The sequence below is a fragment of the Camarhynchus parvulus genome, chromosome 11 (genome assembly GCF_901933205.1).
Source record: "Camarhynchus parvulus chromosome 11, STF_HiC, whole genome shotgun sequence".
NCBI lineage: Eukaryota > Metazoa > Chordata > Aves > Passeriformes > Thraupidae > Camarhynchus > Camarhynchus parvulus.
The window spans coordinates 6,386,966-6,405,908 of record NC_044581.1 but is presented as its reverse complement, the minus strand read 5'-3'; the positions used below and the strand labels follow the sequence as shown (position 1 = coordinate 6,405,908).

General features: G+C 47.4%; 1 protein-coding gene across 2 annotated transcripts; it reads left to right on the top strand.

The window, feature by feature from the left end:
* Positions 1 to 905: 905 nt before the first annotated feature.
* On the top strand, positions 906 to 18,686 carry KATNB1 (katanin regulatory subunit B1). 2 transcript variants are annotated; one of them, XM_030956212.1, is made up of 19 exons: positions 906 to 1,291; positions 4,470 to 4,600; positions 6,635 to 6,752; positions 8,434 to 8,534; positions 9,044 to 9,085; positions 9,732 to 9,815; positions 10,756 to 10,871; positions 11,389 to 11,460; positions 11,705 to 11,855; positions 12,243 to 12,430; positions 12,555 to 12,685; positions 13,477 to 13,524; positions 13,696 to 13,772; positions 14,379 to 14,498; positions 15,231 to 15,380; positions 15,693 to 15,769; positions 16,152 to 16,226; positions 16,896 to 17,012; positions 17,594 to 18,686. In XM_030956212.1, the coding sequence occupies exons 1-19, from the start codon at positions 1,252 to 1,254 to the stop codon at positions 17,724 to 17,726; spliced, it is 1,971 nt and encodes a 656-aa protein (XP_030812072.1). In that variant the 5' UTR covers positions 906 to 1,251; the 3' UTR covers positions 17,727 to 18,686. The 2 variants fall into 2 exon arrangements, with proteins under 2 accessions (XP_030812072.1, XP_030812071.1); XM_030956211.1 differs by having other exon boundaries at positions 12,552 to 12,685.
* Positions 18,687 to 18,943: the final 257 nt, after the last annotated feature.

Below are 18,943 nucleotides of genomic sequence, written 5' to 3'. Positions count from 1 at the left end.
ATTGCCCCATATAACACTGTAGATATGAACTCATCAATGTTAACTCAATACCAGAGAAGACACCAGAATAAATTAATTTAAAAATCCTTTTACAGGCATTAGGGACACAGCAGCTGCCAAACCATCAGCAAATGCATATTATAGAATCATAGAGCATTACAGGGTTGGAATGGTCCTTAAATATCATCCAGCCCCAAGTCCCCTGGCCAGGGGATTTCCCTGTAGTCCTCCAAGGCCACTCGTCCTCATATCCACTTCTTGAAAGTTTCTTTTTCCTTTCTCAGAAAAAAACCTCTTCTTTTCTACTGTCGTTTTTTTTAATCTGCTGCTCCGCAGCTTCTCATCCATCCACGAAGGCCTCCTGGCATTCTTGCCCGATTTCCCTCTTGTCGGCATGCATCGCTCCTGAGCTCGAAGGATATAATCCTTGAAATTCAGCCTTCATTCTTAGGTCATTATCAAGGAGCAGCGTCAAATTGGATTTTTCTCTGTTGATGGAGTAATTGGTTTCAAAGACTCAAGAAATACGCACAAGCAGCGCGACCGCCCCTCAGCCGCGCAGGAGAGGCACAGAAGCCTCGCAGGAGTCCCGCTCGCACCGAGACACCCGTGAGCCGCCTGACAAGGCACGACGGCCCCAACCCTTGGCGGGCCGTGAGCTCCGAGCCCCAGGAAAGCCCCGGCCGCCCTCACGGAAGCTCCGGAACGGCGGCAGAGCAGGAGCAGCCCGGCCCCCGCCCCTCAGGGCGGCCCCGCAAAATGGCGGCCCCCATCCAGAGCGCCGCCTCCTCATTGGCCGCGCCCGCGGGGCTCCGCTAAGAAGCCGCTCCGCGAGTGGCGGCCGCGCTGCCGTCGCCATGGCAACCACCCCGCCCTCGCTTCCTATTGGCCGAGCGGCGCGCGGAGCCCGGGCAACCGCCCGGCGCGGCGCGGGGTTGTTGTGAAGGGCCGGTTGCGGGGCGGGGGCGGCCAGAGGGTCCCGGTCCAGAACTGCCGGGCCCCGCCGCCGCCAGCGTCCAGGCGATCGCCCGAGCCGCGACCGGCGCTCTCGTCCCGTGATGTTCGTCAGCGGTGAGGCCTCGTCCCCCGCCGCACCGCCTCTCAGGAGAGTCTCGCCGTGACCGTGTTTGAGTGCCCGCAGGACGGCCGCGGCAGCCCCGGTGCACGGCCTGGCCGTAGGACGCGCTAGCGGAGCGGAGCCTCGCCGGGAGGAGGAAGGCGCTGCCCGCCCCAGAGGCGCCGCGCTGAGCCATGGCCGTGGCCGTCACCACGAAGACGGCATGGAAGCTGCGTGAGTGGCGGGCGGGGGAGCCGCCCCGGCGGGGAGCGGGGAGGGGTGGGAGCCACCTCATCCCTGCCCTGGATATGGTGCCCCGGCCCTCTCTCTGCATTGCTGACTGGAATTTTTAACTCCTGGAAGTCCTGTTGGAAAACGTAGCGGCACTGTGAATAGCGTGGCCTTGTCAGTGCTGTTTTCAAAGGGTCACTGTCTTTATTTTTTCTGGATAGTTGCTGCAGTGCTGAGCTAAGTGCCTGTCTGACCCCACATGACTCTACTGTAGTACAAGCACAACCGAGGCAGTGAGGGATGGGGCACCTGCCAGGGGACAACCCTGGATGTACAGAGAGCCTGGGGAATGAGAGGCTGGACAGCACCCTCACAAAAAGGGATGTGGGGTTCCTGGTCGATGTCAAGTTGAAAATGAGTCACCAGTGTGCCCTGGTAGCCCAAAGGGCCGGCTGTGCCCTGGGGTGCACCAAGGAAGGTGATGGTCCCACTCTGCTCTGTGCTGGTGCAGCCTCACCTCGAGTCCTGGGGGCCGGTTTGGGCACCACAGTGTGAGAAGGATTATAAAGCTTTTGGAGAGCATCCAAAGAGGGGCTGCGAATGTGGTGAAGGGTCTAGAGGAAGCCATGCAAAGGAGTGATCGAGCTCTCTTGGCTTGTTCAGCCTGGAGGAGAGTGAGGGCAGAGCTTGTCATGAGCTGCAGCAGCTTCTTGAGTGCATTGGAGGGACAGCTCCCATCTCTGCTGTCTGTGACCAGTGAAAGGACCTGAGTGAGCCTCTGGAGCTGTGCCCAGGGGATGTTTAGGTTGAATATTAGGAAAAGGTTCTTCACCGGAGCAGGAGCAGGCTCCCCAGAGAGGTACTTACAGCACCACACCTGTGTTTGGCCAAAGCTCTCAGGCAAAGGGGAGGTTGTCCTGTGTAGGACAAGCAGGAGTAGGACTTGATCCTTGTGGGTCCCTTCCAACTCAGAATATTCTGTCATTCAATGGAAATTGCTCTTGAGAGCCAGGTTTTGATGGGGCATCTCCTCAGTATCAGGGAGAAGGCCCCAAAGTTAGCCTCTGTGGAGTTGTCCTTCATTGGTGCTCACTTACACAGAAGGTTCACTGAGCTCTCTGTTGCAGGAGAAATGAGGAGGTCTTTGCAGGGCCTCTGTGTCCCACCCTCTTGAAATTGCTTTGCAAGGGACAGTAAGAATCTGCTGGTTTCCTGTCTGTTATTCTGCTGACTGTCAATTTCTAGCTGGTCGCTGATGAGTTATTTCATTGAGGAATGCTTAGAAGCAATAGAATGTGATCAGTTGCTTTAGTCAGTGGTGGGCTTTGGAAACTGGCTGTCAGAAATAGTGTCCTTGGCTGGTAACACATGAAGTCATCTGAGATTACTGACTTAGGAGTTTTCTATCTTTGTGAGCAGAAAGCCAGTTTGCTGTTATCTTCCCATCCCTGAAACTCCAGTTGCAGGAAGAGCTGGAAGTCTGTCCATCTCCATTTTCCATAGATGTGCAGAGGTTCTTGATCTTCATTTTTGCTGGCTGCTGCCCCATCTTAGCATCCTCTTTAGAGGCAAAAGCATTCTGAATGTTAGGGATGTTTCAGCAATGCTAATTAGGAATTGAGTGTTACTGGGCTGGTAGGTGATAGCTGGTGACAAGAACTTCATTAAATAAAAAAATTGTGGGTTTAAGGGACTTGGGGGAGAGCAAATGAACCTCTCTGCCCAAGGCAGACATCAGTTTATCACCTGGCTTTTAGGAACAGAGGGTTGGATTCCAAAATGACTTTTAAACTTACAATATGTTATTAAGAAGGTAATCAAGACAGGAAGAAGTGGAGCTGCTGACACACTCATTTCAGCAGCAATGCTCAGCATCTGTCCTTGCAATTTTAACTAGTGACTTGGTCTAGTAATGCTAATTGTACTTTTGGTTACCTTATAGTCTGTGTATCCATCCAGGCTTTGTTTTAGCAGTTTTATGTGGAAGTTTGGTCTTTCAACACAATGCAGGTGTATTTTCAGATTTGCCCTTCACATGCAATTTATGGTCCAGTCACCTTTGTAATTTGAAAGGTGTTTCTCCAGCCCAAGTGAAAGTTGCGCAGTTTTGCTTTCAGAAAAACACTCTTGAGAGTTTGAGATCAAAGTACCTGTAATTATTATTGCAGCCATCTAAAATCCTTTTGGATTAGTGTTGCATGTAGAGTGATCACATTGCTCCTCCCAGCCAAACAGTGAATGGAAGCTGAATTGATGCTCCCTAGCCTTTTTACAGACTCAGAACCATTTTTACAGTTTCATAACTATTAGGCATGCAAATTCTGTGATGTTTCAAAGAAGAGAACAGTTAGATGAAGGTATTGGTAAATGCATCTGCCAAAAGCCCCTGACAAAATTCTGAATGAATTTAAAATTCCACTGTGAGATGTGTAAGCAAATATGCTAATTTTGCTTCTTTTTTGCCCCAAATTGGTTTCTTTATGATGAGGTTTCCATTTGTTGCAGTGTCAGAGCGTCCCCTCAACTCCCAGTTTTTTAGCAGTCATTTAGCATCAATCAGATTTGTTATTTTCTGCCCATTTGGATGGATATTCACCCTCCTTTGTCACAGCTGCATGCCCTGCAGTGCTCAGTTTTGCCTGTGTTCCCTAGTGGGGATGTACAAAGTCTCTGCCAAAGCTCAGGGAAGGGAGCTCCACCTCTCCCCACTGCTGAGTCTGGCTTTTTTCTGGGTAAGGTAACAAACTGTGCTGCTGCTGCTCTGCCAGTTCCTCTCAGGTTGGACTGTCTGCTGCTGCTCTCTAGAACAGGATTGGAGGGCCTTTCACTAGATGACTCTGGCTGCTGTGCATTACTGCAGGTAAAGTGCTTTGCTGCACTTGAGCAAATCTTTAAAAGCTCCTGAGTTGCTGCAAGTGAGAGAAGATGCTTTTTGTAAGCCATGTGAGCCCTGGAGTCGTGAGACTTTGGTCAGCAAATGTTTTAGTGCAGCAGGAAGAGCCAAGAAGGACTGTTCAAAGCAAGATAATAGTGTGACTTCTTATCTGAGCAGTGGGCTGCTGCAGCTTGTCCAGTGGAAACTGGAACGTGTTTCTGGAGAAAGAAATTTTTTTTAGACCTTTTGGAGGGATGAAAATTTTTATAACTGATCTGTAAAAAGTGTTTGCTTTGTTTTGTGCAGAAGAGATCATGGCCCACAGCAGCAATGTGTCCTCAGTGGTCCTGGGAAAAGGTTCAGGCCGGATGCTGGCCACTGGAGGAGACGACTGTCGGGTCAACATATGGTCAGTTAGCAAGCCCAACTGCATCATGGTAAGGACAGGCCTGTTCTCAGCTTTTGGGGGGTGGGAATATTAATTCTGAGGTTTGGAGGGTAGAGAATGAGGGGAAAGATTGTTGGGATGGAGCCTGTGGGACTTTTGAATAGAGTTTGCCAACACAAAGCTGTGTAACCGGATTCTAGCTAAAGATAGGGACAGAACTGGGTGCCTGGTGAGACCACTGCTCTCTCTAGAGACATTGTGGGAATGCTTGAGCTGGGCCAGTGCTTACTCAGATCATAAATATTGTGCTTTAATACATTACCAGGCTACAAATAATGAAAGGAAGAGTTTTGTACAAGAACAGCTAGTTTTATAGTGCAGGGGCCAGTTTTATACCCTGGGGGTTGCAGTCACAGCAGGATGCATTCCCACCTGTGCCACCCTCCCTAACTGTCACCATGAAGGTTGCCACAATAGTTTGCTGTAGGCTGGGGAGGAGTAACTCTGGTTGCAGTGGTTAGCAAGGGCAAGCTTACCCCAGCAGTGATCACTGAAGAGCACCATAAATATATATTTAACAGATATCTATCCTGCATCACTTTGAGTGGGTGTTGTGTAAAACCAGCTTTAGCACATCTCTTGTCATTTGTTTAATTAACAACACAATAATGTTGTGGTATCAAAGGCATTGCTCTAACCAGTGTGAGCCTTGTGAGAAAAAAAATCAGGGAAGTCAGGTCAAAAAGGCTAAAAGGAGAATTTGTCCACTTTATTTTTCCATTCATTAACTGTGTGTGAATGATCACCTTTAGCAGGGCTGTGCTTTTTGCATAGTGTAGTTAAGCAGTGTCTTTTCAGGCCCTTGGTGGTGGCATGACTCCAGTTTGAAACTGGACTATTGCCTTACTAGAGAGGAAGGTGGAAGGACTAACTCTGTACCTTTCTGTGGTGGCAGAGCTGCCCCTCTCCGGCACTCCCTGGGAACCACAGATGCTGAGCTGCTGTTTCTGAGAGGCAGGGACTGACTGAAGCTGCTTGTGCCATTCTTGTATATCAAAAAGAATCTTGATTTTTGGGGTTGTCCTCTGAAGTTCATTTTTAGTGTTTCTATTATAATGATTATGGATGTTTGTGTCAGGAAAGAGGGAGAAAAGGAACTTTTCAAGTAATATTGGGACTTGGTTTAAGTGTTAGCTCTAGTTCTCAGTAATGGCAGTTGCTGCTGTGGATTTTGCACATGGATTCCTAAGAAAGCTCCATCAGAGCAGGCAGCTTCCAACTGGCATTCCCAGCCTCTGTATGTGTGTGGGAGGCACAGAGCTAGTGCAGCTATTTAAAAAGACATTTGAGGATGGACTAAAGCAGAGAATACTGCTTATTTGGCAAGCAGAAAGTCTGCAATGGTGGGATTTGTTTTCTAGAGCTAATTTTAAATATCCTTGTGTTTTACTAAAATATAGGCCTTTTCAAGATGCTGATGTAATTTGTAAGCTTTCAGGTGCTCAAGGATGAAAGGAACTTCATGTGAATTACAGCCTTATGCCTCAAGTCAGTACTTCAGTGTTAGCACCATGCTATCACTGTGACATCCATTGCTGGCAGCAACCTATGGCTTGGTGCTTGTGTGAAGTTTTCAAAGTAGCCCTGCTTTTGCTCTTGCTTTGATTTTGTAACTGGTTCATGACACTTACATGACCCATTTAGAACAAACACGGTGGCATTGTGCTACCACAGCATAATTTGTATGATGTAAGAATGTGTCAGCCTTGTCTGAGCACCTGCACCTAATGTTTAACTACCTGTGTCTCTGTTGATGCATCCTTTAAAACTTAGTCAGTGTGCCCCAGAAAGTGATTCCAAAGATAATGTGGGAATACAGCTGTGCTGTGCTGGGTGCAGTGATGGCCTTTAGAGTGCTCTGCCACCCTGGTGGCTGCTGAGGAAAAAGGATTATGGCTCAGCCAGGTGGTCCCAGCTCATGGCTAAAGAGTTACCCCTTGATTATGAACAATGCCATGGTTCCTGTGGTTCCTACAGAGCTGTGCCAGCAGCTGCTCACTGACACTGATGGTTTTCTCTGCAGAGCTTGACAGGCCACACAACCCCCATTGAGAGCCTACAAGTGAACCCAAATGAGAAGCTCATAGTGGCAGGGTCCCGCTCAGGGTCCATTCGAGTTTGGGACCTGGAAGCTGCCAAAGGTATGTGCCCATGAGTTTGTGCTTCTGGTCATGCACACTTTTTGGGGAATCCTTATGTTTAATGCCTGTACTGACCCAGAAGGTTCCTGATTTGAGAAGGAACAGGAGCCTGGCATTGCTTTCATCTTCATCTGCATCTCTGTATTCATACTTCAGCAGAAATTTGGGCATGTTTTGGGGACACTGATCTGAGGAACTAGTTTCTATGGTTTTGACCTGAGTGTGTCAAAATCTGTATTCCAGATCAGTTTCCATTCACGTACGGATAACTAGGCATACAGAATTTGTATTCAGAGTCTCAACTTAGAATTGTCAACCTTAATGAAAGGATCCCAAACCAGATTGGAAGTTTTAAGTTTATTAGGTTCTGTATAAATGCAGGAATCCTCTGCTTGTTGTCTTCTTGTTCTTATGTTCTAACTTTTTGTTTTTCCTCTAGCAATTTTCCTGCTGTCCTGCTCTTGCATGGCCACATAAATAGACAAAGACCTAATTTTTAATAAGCTGTAAAAGCTATGAACTCATCAAGCTCTGATCCTTTAGAGGCCACTGTTGAGTCATGCTTTATTTATTGCATTTTCCTCAAATCCTAGAATGAGTTTGCAAAGGTATCATAAATCACTTGAGTGCATTCCAGCAGGAATACCAGAAAACGACTGAATATTTCTTATGGGTTACTACATGTTCATAGAAGGAATGTGTAATGAAAATGGACTTACACTGGCTGAGCTAAGGAGGCAAACCACAGGCAGCATCAATAATGGAAAGCACTGATGTCATTCAGACAGTTAGAATCAGCTCAGTTATGGAATAGTTTGGCTCTGCCCGTGGGGAGTAGCTGATCTGGCTGCATTTATTAGAAGACCTATGAGCCAGTGTCTGTGCAAATGACCACCCCAGCTCTGGCTCAAGAGCTAATTTCTGCCAGGGGAATCATCAGCTTGTTCCAGATGAGGGATGAGGGAGAGGGATTGCCCTTGTTATTGTCTGGGCAGTTAGAGTTGAGCTCTGCATTTGTCACTGCTTGCTGAGATAGGGTGTACCAGTTCTACTGGTCCTTGCTGGTTTCCAGAATTACAGGGGTGTTACTTGATGACTTGCTGAAATGCTGATCGTTTCTTTGTCTCCTGCTCCCTGAGCATCCATTTCCTGTCTTTGTGGGGATTCTTGCAAGGGGCAGTTGAAGGACTCCAGGGTGAATACTGGAACCTAATTAGATGGGGACTCTGCACTCCATCTAATACTGGATGGGGTGCAGAGTCCTGGGAAAGGGTCTGTCCAATAACTGCAGGGTGAATGCTGCAGGCAGTCAAGACTGTTTCACTTCACTTCCCAGCCAAAACTGTTCCTCCTCTGGCCCATTTTGCTGTCTGTGTAACAAATGGAAAGATGCACTGCCTGCCAACTTCCTCATTTTCAGAATGGAGATATTTGGAGTTCTGCCTGTAGTTTCCATACCTAAGGACAGGACTGTCATTAAGTTCATTGATCATGGGCTTTCTATTGCTGTTTCTTTGCATTGCCGGGGTAAAGTCAGAGGCATTTCCACAAAATAATGTGTATTTCCATAAAATAATGGTGGGAATAGTATGGCTACACTTCTGCATGGTGTCTGGTGGAAATGAACTATTAAATATTTTCCCCCTATTCTTTGTCACTGCTCTGCCTCTCCTTTTCCCAGTTCTTCGTACCCTACCAGGTCACAAAGCAAATATCTGCAGCCTTCATTTCCATCCTTTTGGAAGCTTTGTGGCATCTGGCTCTTTGGACACCAACATTAAGGTAAAACCCAGCTTCCACTAGAGATTTCCCTCTTTACTTGCAGTGTCTTTGTTTTAGAGTGCCAGAACATGTCTTGTGTCAAGCTGTTGGTGGATGCTGCCCATCATCATTTCCGTGTGTGGGCAGGTGTGTTTGTGAGTGCTTGTGAAATCTGTGTGTGTATTTTCACAGCCAGCTCATGAGTGTGACTCCTCTGCTGTGGAATGTGGCTCTGAGTAAGGTGCCTGGTGTCAGCAAGCACAGATGTCCTGCTTGCTGTGGATTGTATCTGCTTCCTCAGACTGTGTTTGACTGTCAGAGCTGAGCTGCTGTAGTAAGAGATACCTTTCAGGAGTGATTCTCACTTGGGGAGTTAGAAAATACCCGTAAGGCCTACAGGGATTCAGCAGCCCATTCATTCTGTAGTATCTGTTAGCTTGGTGACCCAGAGATCCCTTATTCTGGCAAGACCCTTGAGCTCCCAACACACTGCTCTAAACATACAATTTGTTTGCTTTTCTTCCTTGTAGCTCTGGGATGTTAGAAGAAAAGGCTGTATCTTCACGTTCAAGGTAAAATATTTCATTAGGTTTGGCAAAGAGGGGAGAAATTTTTATTTTGAGGACTTGTGAGCAAATCTAAATGTGATTATGTACAATGAACTGTCTGCTTTTCCAGCATGAAAATAAGATCTGTGTGATTTGTGAAGTGGCCTGGCAAATCTCAGCAGGCCTCTGCAAGCTGTATGGGAATATAAAATGGATATTATAGGATATCAATGGGTATCATGTGCTATAGTGTGGATGGCTTCAGTGGGGATGGAGAGCATCCATGAGGGTTTCTTTATATTCTTAATGGTATTACCACTGCACTGAGATGGTTCTGTTCTTGGGACCTTCTTCTATCTGGAGAACTTGCTGTATATTAATTTCATGTAGAAACCAGAGTGTCACAGCACTTCTATCTGACCATATGTAAATCTGTCATTTCGAACTTATTAGTGAAGCTAGATCTGTATTTACCATACTTAAACTGATGGCATAAATGACTAGGTGAGAGAGATTACACACATTTAATGTGGCTGGGTGTAGTGTCTTGAGTACAGTGTTGTGTTCTGCAAGCTGTGAGCTCTGTAAAACACTTGATTGGTTTGGGGTTATTATATTGTATAGGATTGAGAGACAAAAGCCAGAGTACTGTTTGTTTTCCTCATTTCAGGGTCACACAGAAGCAGTTCGGTGTCTCCGCTTCAGCCCTGATGGGAAATGGGTGGCCTCTGCTGCTGATGATCACACTGTAAAGGTAATTTATTGTGACACCTTCCTTATGTCTTGTGGCACATGGGAATGCTGGGATTGGCTTTTTTCCAGGCATTACCAGCACTCACTCATAAATACCCTCAGTTCATTTGGCAACTGGCTGAGCCCTGTGGGTTTGCAGAGATTGGTTTTCTTGTGAGGATCCTATCTGATGGCCCACAACACCCATGGAAGAGCTGCATGGGTTGAAATGCCCTTATCCAGCAGACACATTGGGAGAGACTATGCACAGAAAAAATCAATGTTTTGATGGTAGTAGAGTTGTGATACCTGAATGTTGGCCTCAGTAAACATTGTCAAATGAGTTGTCCACAGCACATTGCTTCACCAGACTAATTTCTGGCTCTGTTTGTGTTATACACATTGCATGTGATTATCAGTCTGAAAATTGCTGTCAGGACTGAGCAGAGCAAGAGGAGGAGATCAGGAAGGTGTTGACTGAAGTAGTGACTTCAGTTGTTTCACATGGAGTATGGAGGAATGGAGATGAAGAACTGATTTTATTTTCAGTTTCACATGAAATTAACTGATCAGTTATTTCTTGGCATTTTTGAGTGGAGAGTAGAGCACAGGAGGAAGGAATTGCTAAGGGATTCAGAGCTTTTGGATTTTTGTTTGTTCACTTTGAGATACAGTCTGTGGGGACAGATGGAACTGCTATATTTTGTCTCAGTCTCTAAATATAAACCAGAAACTTCTAGGGGACAAGTTATGTGGAAAATAAAAGATAATGCAAAAAACAAAACCAAAACAAAGCCTTAAATTATTTGGATGGTACTCTTTCCCTGATTATTGCCTTCTTTGACAGACTTGTGTCTGTTTTTGGAGGAGGGAAGTATTAGAAGGTTGCCAGTACAAGGAAATCCCAGGTGTGTTGGAAATCTCTAATCTCTTCAAGAGTCTCTGTTCTTTCCTCCTTTCAGCTGTGGGATCTCACTGCTGGGAAGTTGATGTTTGAGTTTACAGGACACACCGGCCCAGTGAACGTTGTTGAATTCCATCCCAATGAGTACCTTTTGGCTTCTGGCAGTTCTGACAGGTACATAAGGGGAGGGAGAAAGAAGGGAAATGTATATGTCTGTTCCATTTCCTGATGCCTTTCCTTGTAAGAAGGGCATGTCAAGAGGAATGTCACTCAATTCAAACCTGCCTCAGACATCTAGACAGCAGGACATGGCATCTGTGATGGGCAGAACATGGAGATCTTCCCTTCTCATCCAAAATTGATGGCACCTTCTGCCACACTAGAAACCAATGTGTAGCCCCAAGCCTCTCACAAATCCAGCTGACATCCTGTGTGAACAGCAGGCAGCCCTGCTCAGCTGGCAGGGTGTTCTCTTAGCTCTGGGCTGGCTCTGAATGCCTGTCTGTGTCTAGAGCCTCTAAGTATCTCTGTCTGGATTCATGGATCTTAGCTAGACCAGCCTTCTGTGTAGGCTCACTGTATGTGCACAGCTGCAAAAGTCATTCTGACTGTTAGTGTTTTGTTTAAAATCTGGATCCTCCTGAGATTTCTAGAATGACAAGCAATGAATTTTGTTGTGTTGTGTGTACAGGACTGTTCGGTTCTGGGACTTGGAGAAGTTTCAAGTTGTGAGCTGTATTGAAGAGGAGGCCACTCCTGTCAGGTACATTAAATTCCTACTGAAATGTGCTAGGCAGAGACTAAAGGTGGGGTGAAGGGGGGGTTTCCTCAGAGAGAGGCTTTACTGGGGAGAAGTTTGGGCTGCTGGAGATACTGCCCTGGTGAACCCCACATTGCAAGGTTCATTGTTAGAAACAAAACTGAAGGTGTTCAGTGTAGTCAGAGATCCACAGGGACTGAGCAGGGTGGGAATGCTGTGCCTGATTCTCCTCCTGCCTTCCTCCCAGGTGTGTGCTCTTCAACCCTGATGGCTGCTGCTTGTACAGCGGCTTCCAGGATTCGCTGCGAGTGTACGGCTGGGAGCCAGAGCGCTGTTTTGATGTGGTCTTGGTGAACTGGGGAAAAGTAGCTGACTTGTCTATCAGCAACAACCAGCTGGTAAGCCACTGCTCCTGAGGCAGGGTTAGGCAGCTGTGAAACACAAGATAAAATCCTGCTACCTCCTTGCAGGCCTTCAGACCTGTAAGCTTGTGTCAGGGCTTGCAGCACGCCCAAAGGCTGTGTGCCCTGTGCTCCACTTTGTGTCTCTGGCTTCTGGAGGAAAAAACTGGAGCTTAGTTTGACTAATATCTAGAAACTATACTTGGCAAAAGTTTTATCCAAGCCTTTCAAAATTGCTGGCAGCTTCAGCTTGAAAAATCTGCAGCACTGAACTGAGCAGTCCTCAAGCACAGTTGCTCAGGGTCACTCCATCGTGCCTGTTCTCAAAAGGGCTGGTGTGCACCCCACTCCTTGGTGAATTATCTTGATCTTTTGCCTCTGCAGATAGGAGTTTCCTTTGCACAAAGCACAGTCTCTTCCTTCGTTGTGGATCTCAGCAGAGTCCCAAAGTCAGATTCTGTTCCTCAAGGGTTGATCAGGGACGACCAGCCTCTTGTGCCACCTACCCCCACAGGGTCCTCCCTTCGCCGCATCTATGACAGGCCCTCAACGAGCTGCAGCAAGCCACAGAGGTGAGGCAGTGTGCTGGCTTGTTGAGTTTCCAGATTTTGAGGAAATGTCCCAGGCACTCAGTGTTCTCTCTCTCTCTCTCTGACAATATGGCTTCCCCTGACAACACCTCTTTTTCCACAGCAGAGTGAAGCACAACTCGGAGAGTGAGAGGCACAGTCCTAGCAGTGAAGATGACCGGGATGAGAAGGAGTCAAAGGCTGAGATCCAGAACCAGGAGGATTACAAAGAGATCTTCCAGCCCAAGAATGCAATCTGTCAGTACCAGGCTTTACAGTGCTTTTGAGTACAGGGTGCTAAACTGATTCGATAGAACTGACCTTTAGCTTACTGTAACAGAGGCTTCACCTGTGACTGGAGAGTTTAGAAAGCTTTCCTTTAATATTCTGTGCTGGTACACTGATGCACAGATCGTGTTGGTGAATAGCTTAAAGGCACCTTTACTAGGGTACAGTGATGTCTGTTTGAAGCCTGGCTCAGAATCCAGAGCTTCATTGTAAGTGTGCTGCCCTCCTATTCTGATTAGAGTGTTAAGGGAATTTTGTTAGCTTAGAATTTTGATATGTATATCAAAATCAGCAGTCTTTGTTAAAGAAGGAAAGGCAAAATGTTTTGTTAAAGCAAAGACTGTTGTTTAGGAGGCATTGTGCAGTGTCTGTATCTCATTTTTATGCAAATGATAAAAATGAGATACTCTTTCAGAGGAATTCATTGCATTATTTTTGTTTACTTATGTAAATCAATAACAGGAGGTGGATTTTGCCTAATATCATTTGTTGTGACAGTGCCTTGTCTCATACTTCACACCTCTACAGCAGCAGTGAACCACAGGGGTCAGTTTTTTCCCTTCTATCCATGAAGGCTGAAAGCTTTTAGCTAAACTCAACAATAGTGTCAAGGTCCAAAAGAGATAACTCTGCTTGTTGTATCACTGATTACCCTCATGTGTGGAGTTGTTGGAGATTTCTCTGCTCCAAGGTTGACTTATCACTTATCTGTAGCCTTGGATGATCCTTCATTTGTTTATTATTTAAATAATTTTCTGTAGGTCGAACTCCTCCTCGAAATGAGCCCTTTCCTGCCCCTCCTGAGGATGGTGAGTATGGAAATGACCCGTTGGTGGGGATGGGGTTAATGGCCCTCAAAAGAGGCAGAGCTGCCTGAAGGCAGAAATTACTCCTTGTAGTATAGCTAAACAGAACCTTTGCTCTGAACTCTTGAAAGTAACAATCAGTTTCTGCTTTCCCACTTCTCTCCCTCTTGGTAGAGCCTGGAACTGCAAAGGAAGCAGTGAAGCCCAGCCAAGCTGTGGATGTCCAGACCTCGCTGCCAAAGCAGGAGCTCGTACGTTCTGTGTGCTCTGTGAGGGATGTGCAGAGCTGGAGAATTTGTGATTTCTGCTCAGGCTGATTCTTTCACTGCAGGGCAGTAAAAGTGCAGCTCCAGGCTTTGTGCTGCCAAGTGTCTTGCCTTAGCAGTGAAACTAAAGCCTGTTGTGTTAGTTTGCTGCTTGTGCTTGCAGTGGTGCTTCTCCTTGCATCTCAAAATTGGGGCACTCAGAGAATCAAGTGCCAGGTTTCTACCAATGCTTGAACAGAGGCTGTTTTGTTGCCAAAAGTGCAAGCAGCTGATGGGCCAGTATTCATTTTACTGGCTTCTTTAGAATTCTCCCTTAGCCTTCAGGCTGGCCACAGCCCATTGCCCTAATTTCAGATAACAATAACAGCACTTGGCACTTCTGCTGGGGCATCTTCGTGTTCTTTACAAACCTTAATTACATCGTAGTGTGTACCTGAGAGTCACTTTATTGCCTCTTAAATTATGCTAGCAAGCTGCAGACTGCTTCTGTGTTAGGGCCCTGCTGTGAGAAGAAAGCAGGTCAGAAGTAAAGGTCATCAGACTAGGGCCAAACTGTTCCTGCTAGAGCTTTTATCCCAATTTCTCCTGCAGCCTGATCCAGTCCAGAGGCCACTGAATGCCTCCTCGACTTCTTTGAGCAGAACAGAGCCATCAGTGATTCCTGCAGCCAGGAATGAGCCCATTGGCCTGAAGGCCTCTGACTTTCTCCCAGTAAGTGTCTCTGAATAATGTTTTCCAGCCAATGTCTGTGTTGGGTGGCATCAGAAAGGGGGTGCCCCATTGTGATAGGTATGAGTACAGCAGAGTTGAGCCCTGCTCTTACCAAAGCAGAGAGCAAGGGGTGAGACAGTGGTTCATTTAAAAAATTAGTGTCTGCCATTACATGTACATAATAATTTCACAGGAATCTGTGCCTCTTGCATCTTGAAGGCTTCTTGGTCTCTTTTGGGGGGTGTATTCCCTTGTCCTAAAAAGGGGGAAAGACCAGAGCATCCTGATGATATCAAACTCTAAATGTGAGTAAAGGAAGTAGTGGTTCTGTCATGGCCTGGGCAGGAAGCAAATGGAGACTCTAATGAATTATGTAAGATTTCGGCTTTGAAATACAACTTGCAGTTCCCAGACAAGTGTTTCACATAAAAGAATTGGGTTTGTGTGAAAACATTTCTTCATTAAAATATACTGGTTTTGAAAACTTACTTTAAATTCACCTTTTTTGAGAGTTTTTCCAAAGCTTTAAACATGTTTGTGATTGATGTAGTAGAAAAAAGCAGGAAATAAGTAACTGAAATCAGAACAAATCGAGCATTTCCATTTCAAAAGGTTTTTACAAGCATCTGCAAGGAAGTCAGTATTCACTGACAATCTGTGCACCAAAATTGGCTCTCACCTAGGCCAGAGAATGCTCCCACCCTGCTCTGTTCGTGGTGTCTGTCCTTGCAGGCTGTGAAGAACCAAAGCCAGACAGAGCTGGTGGATGAGGAGGCCATGTCCCAGATCAGGAAGGGCCACGAGACCATGTGCGTGGTGCTCACCAGCCGCCACAAGAACCTGGACGCCGTGCGCGCCGTGTGGAGCACCAGTGACATCAAGGCAAGCACGGGGACATGCCTGAGGCTCATAAAGGGAGCAGCTGAGCAGCTCTCTCTGCTTCTCTGGGGCTGATTCTGCCTCATACAAAACAAGGGTCTCACAGCTTTTGTCCCCAGGGATGCACCACAGAGTGCTGCAGCTGAATGGTCACAAAGAAACTCACATGACTTTCCCATGAGAGAGTTCTCTTCCCTAGCCAACTTCATGTTTCCTCTACCTTGTTTTGGAAAAGCAGCACTAGATACTAATTTGCATTAGCCTAAACAGTTTGACCTTTGCAGTAGATGACTTTTTCTTCCCCTTCTCTCTCAGAACTCTCTGGACTCTGCAGTGGCTATCAATGATCTGTCTGTTGTCGTGGATCTCTTGAATATTGTCAACCAAAAAGCGTGAGTCCTGGATGGGGTCAGCCCCTGGGATATGCAAAGCTGCCTGGCTGGGAGTTGCCTTGTATCTGCCCCATGTCCAGTGGGCCATGTCAGCATGAAATTCATGTGCTTGTAGTCACATCTTCAAGCCTGCAGTGGCAGTAACTGCTGGAATTATTTGAGGCCAAGGAAAATTAAAGTCTTGGGGCTTCATAAAGTGATTCTGCTGAGAGTCAAAGAAATATGTCTGAACCTGCCACTTTCTCTCACGAGGGGGAGTCAGTGAACTTGCTCTCTGAACCTGAGTGTGTCTGTCTGGGCATTTGCCAGGAATTCTTATTTGTGTCGGCTTGGCTTTGTAAAGCCTCAGTCTCCAGTCTCAGGATTGTCCTTTTCTTTTCAGGTCTCTCTGGAAGCTGGATTTGTGTACTATAGTCCTGCCACAGATAGAAAAACTACTCCAAAGTAAATATGAAAGGTGAGGCCTCAAGAACATGGTGTGCTTGAGGGACAGGGTCTAGGTAGTGAGAGGGGAGCTGTGCTGGGTATTTTGTACCTGAAGGAAAATGCTGAGAAATCACTGCAGATACAGTCTCATGCTGATATGACACCTGAAAAAGAATGATGGAGTTGCCAGGTGTGTGTGGGAAAAGATGCAGAAGGTATGCATGGGCAGGAAGAACAGGATAGTGGGATTTGTCATAGGTGTTTTGGTTTAAGACAGCTCTGGCAGCCAGGAGGGGTCATGTAAAACAAATGGGCTTTGCCCACTGCTGGGAGTGAAGCTGTCAGCTTGGGACAAGGAATGAAGTCCTGCAACAGCCCTGGGGACTCATCTGTAGGGAGAAAAATTACAGCCTCTCTTAAGATGGAGCTTTTGCTCTTCCTTTCATCTGGGAGAGAGATTCCTGCCAGGTTCCCTTGGCAGGACATCTCTGCCCTTGAGCAGAGAGGTCCCCCTGGGATGGGGTATGTGCCAGGACCTTTGGAACAGACTTGCTTTGTGAAAGCTTTGGAACTCAGATGTGTTGTTGGTACTTGGCTGTTCTGCTTCCCTGGTTACAGGTGGTGAGTGGAGTTGTTTGGGGGCTGTGTGCTGGGGGGACAGGAATGGCATTCAAGTGGGACCCAATTCTCTGTTTTTCAGTTACGTGCAGACTGGCTGCACATCCCTGAAACTCATTCTCCAGAGATTCCTTCCACTCATCACAGACATCCTCGCTGCACCACCCTCTGTTGGAGTGGACATCAGCAGAGAGGAGAGGTGAGGCACACACTTCCACTTGCTCCCTCCTGGGACCAGCCTTTCTCTTGGGTGAGCTTTGGCCTTGCCATCAGGGCTCTGATACCAGACTGGACATGCCTTCCCTTTGTCTGCAAGCACCAATCCCTCGTGCTCAGAGGAAAAGGACTGCCTTTCCCTTTGCCTCTGTGCATTGAGTCATACCTAAACAAAGTATCAGGAGTAAAAGCACCCTGTGGCTTTCCCCTCTGCCTCACAAGAAACATGATTTGGTAGCCAGGCCCTGGATTTTGAGTTCATTCACAGGATAGCTCCTCTCTGGGAATTGGCTTTTGGAAAACAGCACATTTTTTTCTCCTGGACTGTGCTGCCAAAGGAGGAAGAGGGCTGAAAGAGCCCTTATGTGGATGCTGTTCTCCTGTCTCATCAGGACGTGGGCTGAATGCCTGGTGTTTTTGCAGAGCTGTGCTCATATTTCAGCCTCTTCCAGGCCATTTTCAGGGCTTTTCTCTCCTGCTTGAGTTGCCTCTCTGGCACTGCAGGAACTGCCATACCTCAGGCAACTAGGGATTCATGCTGTGTCTGCTGTCATTTTTTTCCAGGCTTCACAAATGCAAGTTGTGCTACAAGCAGCTGAAAAACATCAGCAACGTTGTCAAGAACAAGTCTGGGCTCAGTGGCCGCCATGGTAGTGCCTTTCGGGAACTGCTGCTCCTCATGGCTGTCCTGGACTAACAGCCACCACCTCCTCATGTACAAATACAGGTGGCCAAGCTTCCCCTGCTCGTGGTCTGGCTGGATTTCAGATCTCTCCGTGTGTCCGTCCTTTCCCCCTGCCCCTCTCCAGCATGGTAGGGAAGTGCAATCTGCCTGGCTGGTCGCCCAGCCAGCCCTGGTGCCTTAGGGGCTGGATGGAGGACCCCAGTGGAGAGATGTGTGTGCTGTGTGAGGGGCCCTGGCGGGTGGAGGGCCCCACAGAGCCCTGTAGGGAAGCTGCTTCATTTCAGCTCTTCATCTCAGCATCCAGCTCTGGGCTGCTCTGTGTGCTGGCCTGTCCCTGCAGGAGGGCTCTGAGCCTGCTGTCACCCCTCCTTCCCGCTTGTGCTGTCGGTTCTTGTTGCCTGGCCCTGTGGGTCAGGGCCCTGCTCTCGCTGTGCAGCTGCTGAGGACTGCAGGCACCGCCCCACAAACGCCTGCTGTGGGGTGATGCCCTTTCCATACAGAAGGGACTTCAACTGCCAGGGGGGACCAGCCCCTTTGGCTTCATCTGACATGGGCAAGGACACTGTGCCACTGTGCTGGTGCATCTCAAGGACCTGAACCAAGAGACTTTCTCTTGGCTTCTCAGCCATCCCTGCTGGCACCCAGGGCTGCAGAGGATCAGTGTCTTCAGACTGTCCTTGGACCTGTTAAAACATGTGACTTAAACAGGACTCGTCGTATGTGCTTGCCTTTGGGGGTGAGGATTTGGAAGGGTGGAGGAACAGAGGGACATGGACTGAGTTATGTCTTTCTACATCCACTGGACCATTCTTAGAGGTTTGTTTTTGGTTTTTCCCCCAATAAATGTCTGTCAGAACCTTTCTGTCCCTCTTTCTTCTTTCCTCTGGGGAAAGAGGTTCCTCTTGGTGCTTTCCCTGCTCTTCCCAGCCTGTCTCTCATTTTATACACTGGAGCCTGTTCTCCAGGAATCTGTAACTTATAATGAATTTTATTAAAATATTTGTAATTTTTTTTAAAAGTTGTGTTAAATGCCTGAATCTCTTGAAGTGCTCTTCACCTTGGCATGGCTCCTGGCTGGGAGTGCCCAGGAAAAGCAGGGCTGTGTTCCCTGCCTGTCCCAGAGGAAGCTGACCATTCTCACCCTTCCTGCTGGGAGGCCGTGGTGAACAACAGCAGAGCCAGCACTTGCCAGGCGGCTTGTGGAAATCCCGGGGGCAGTTTCACTCTGC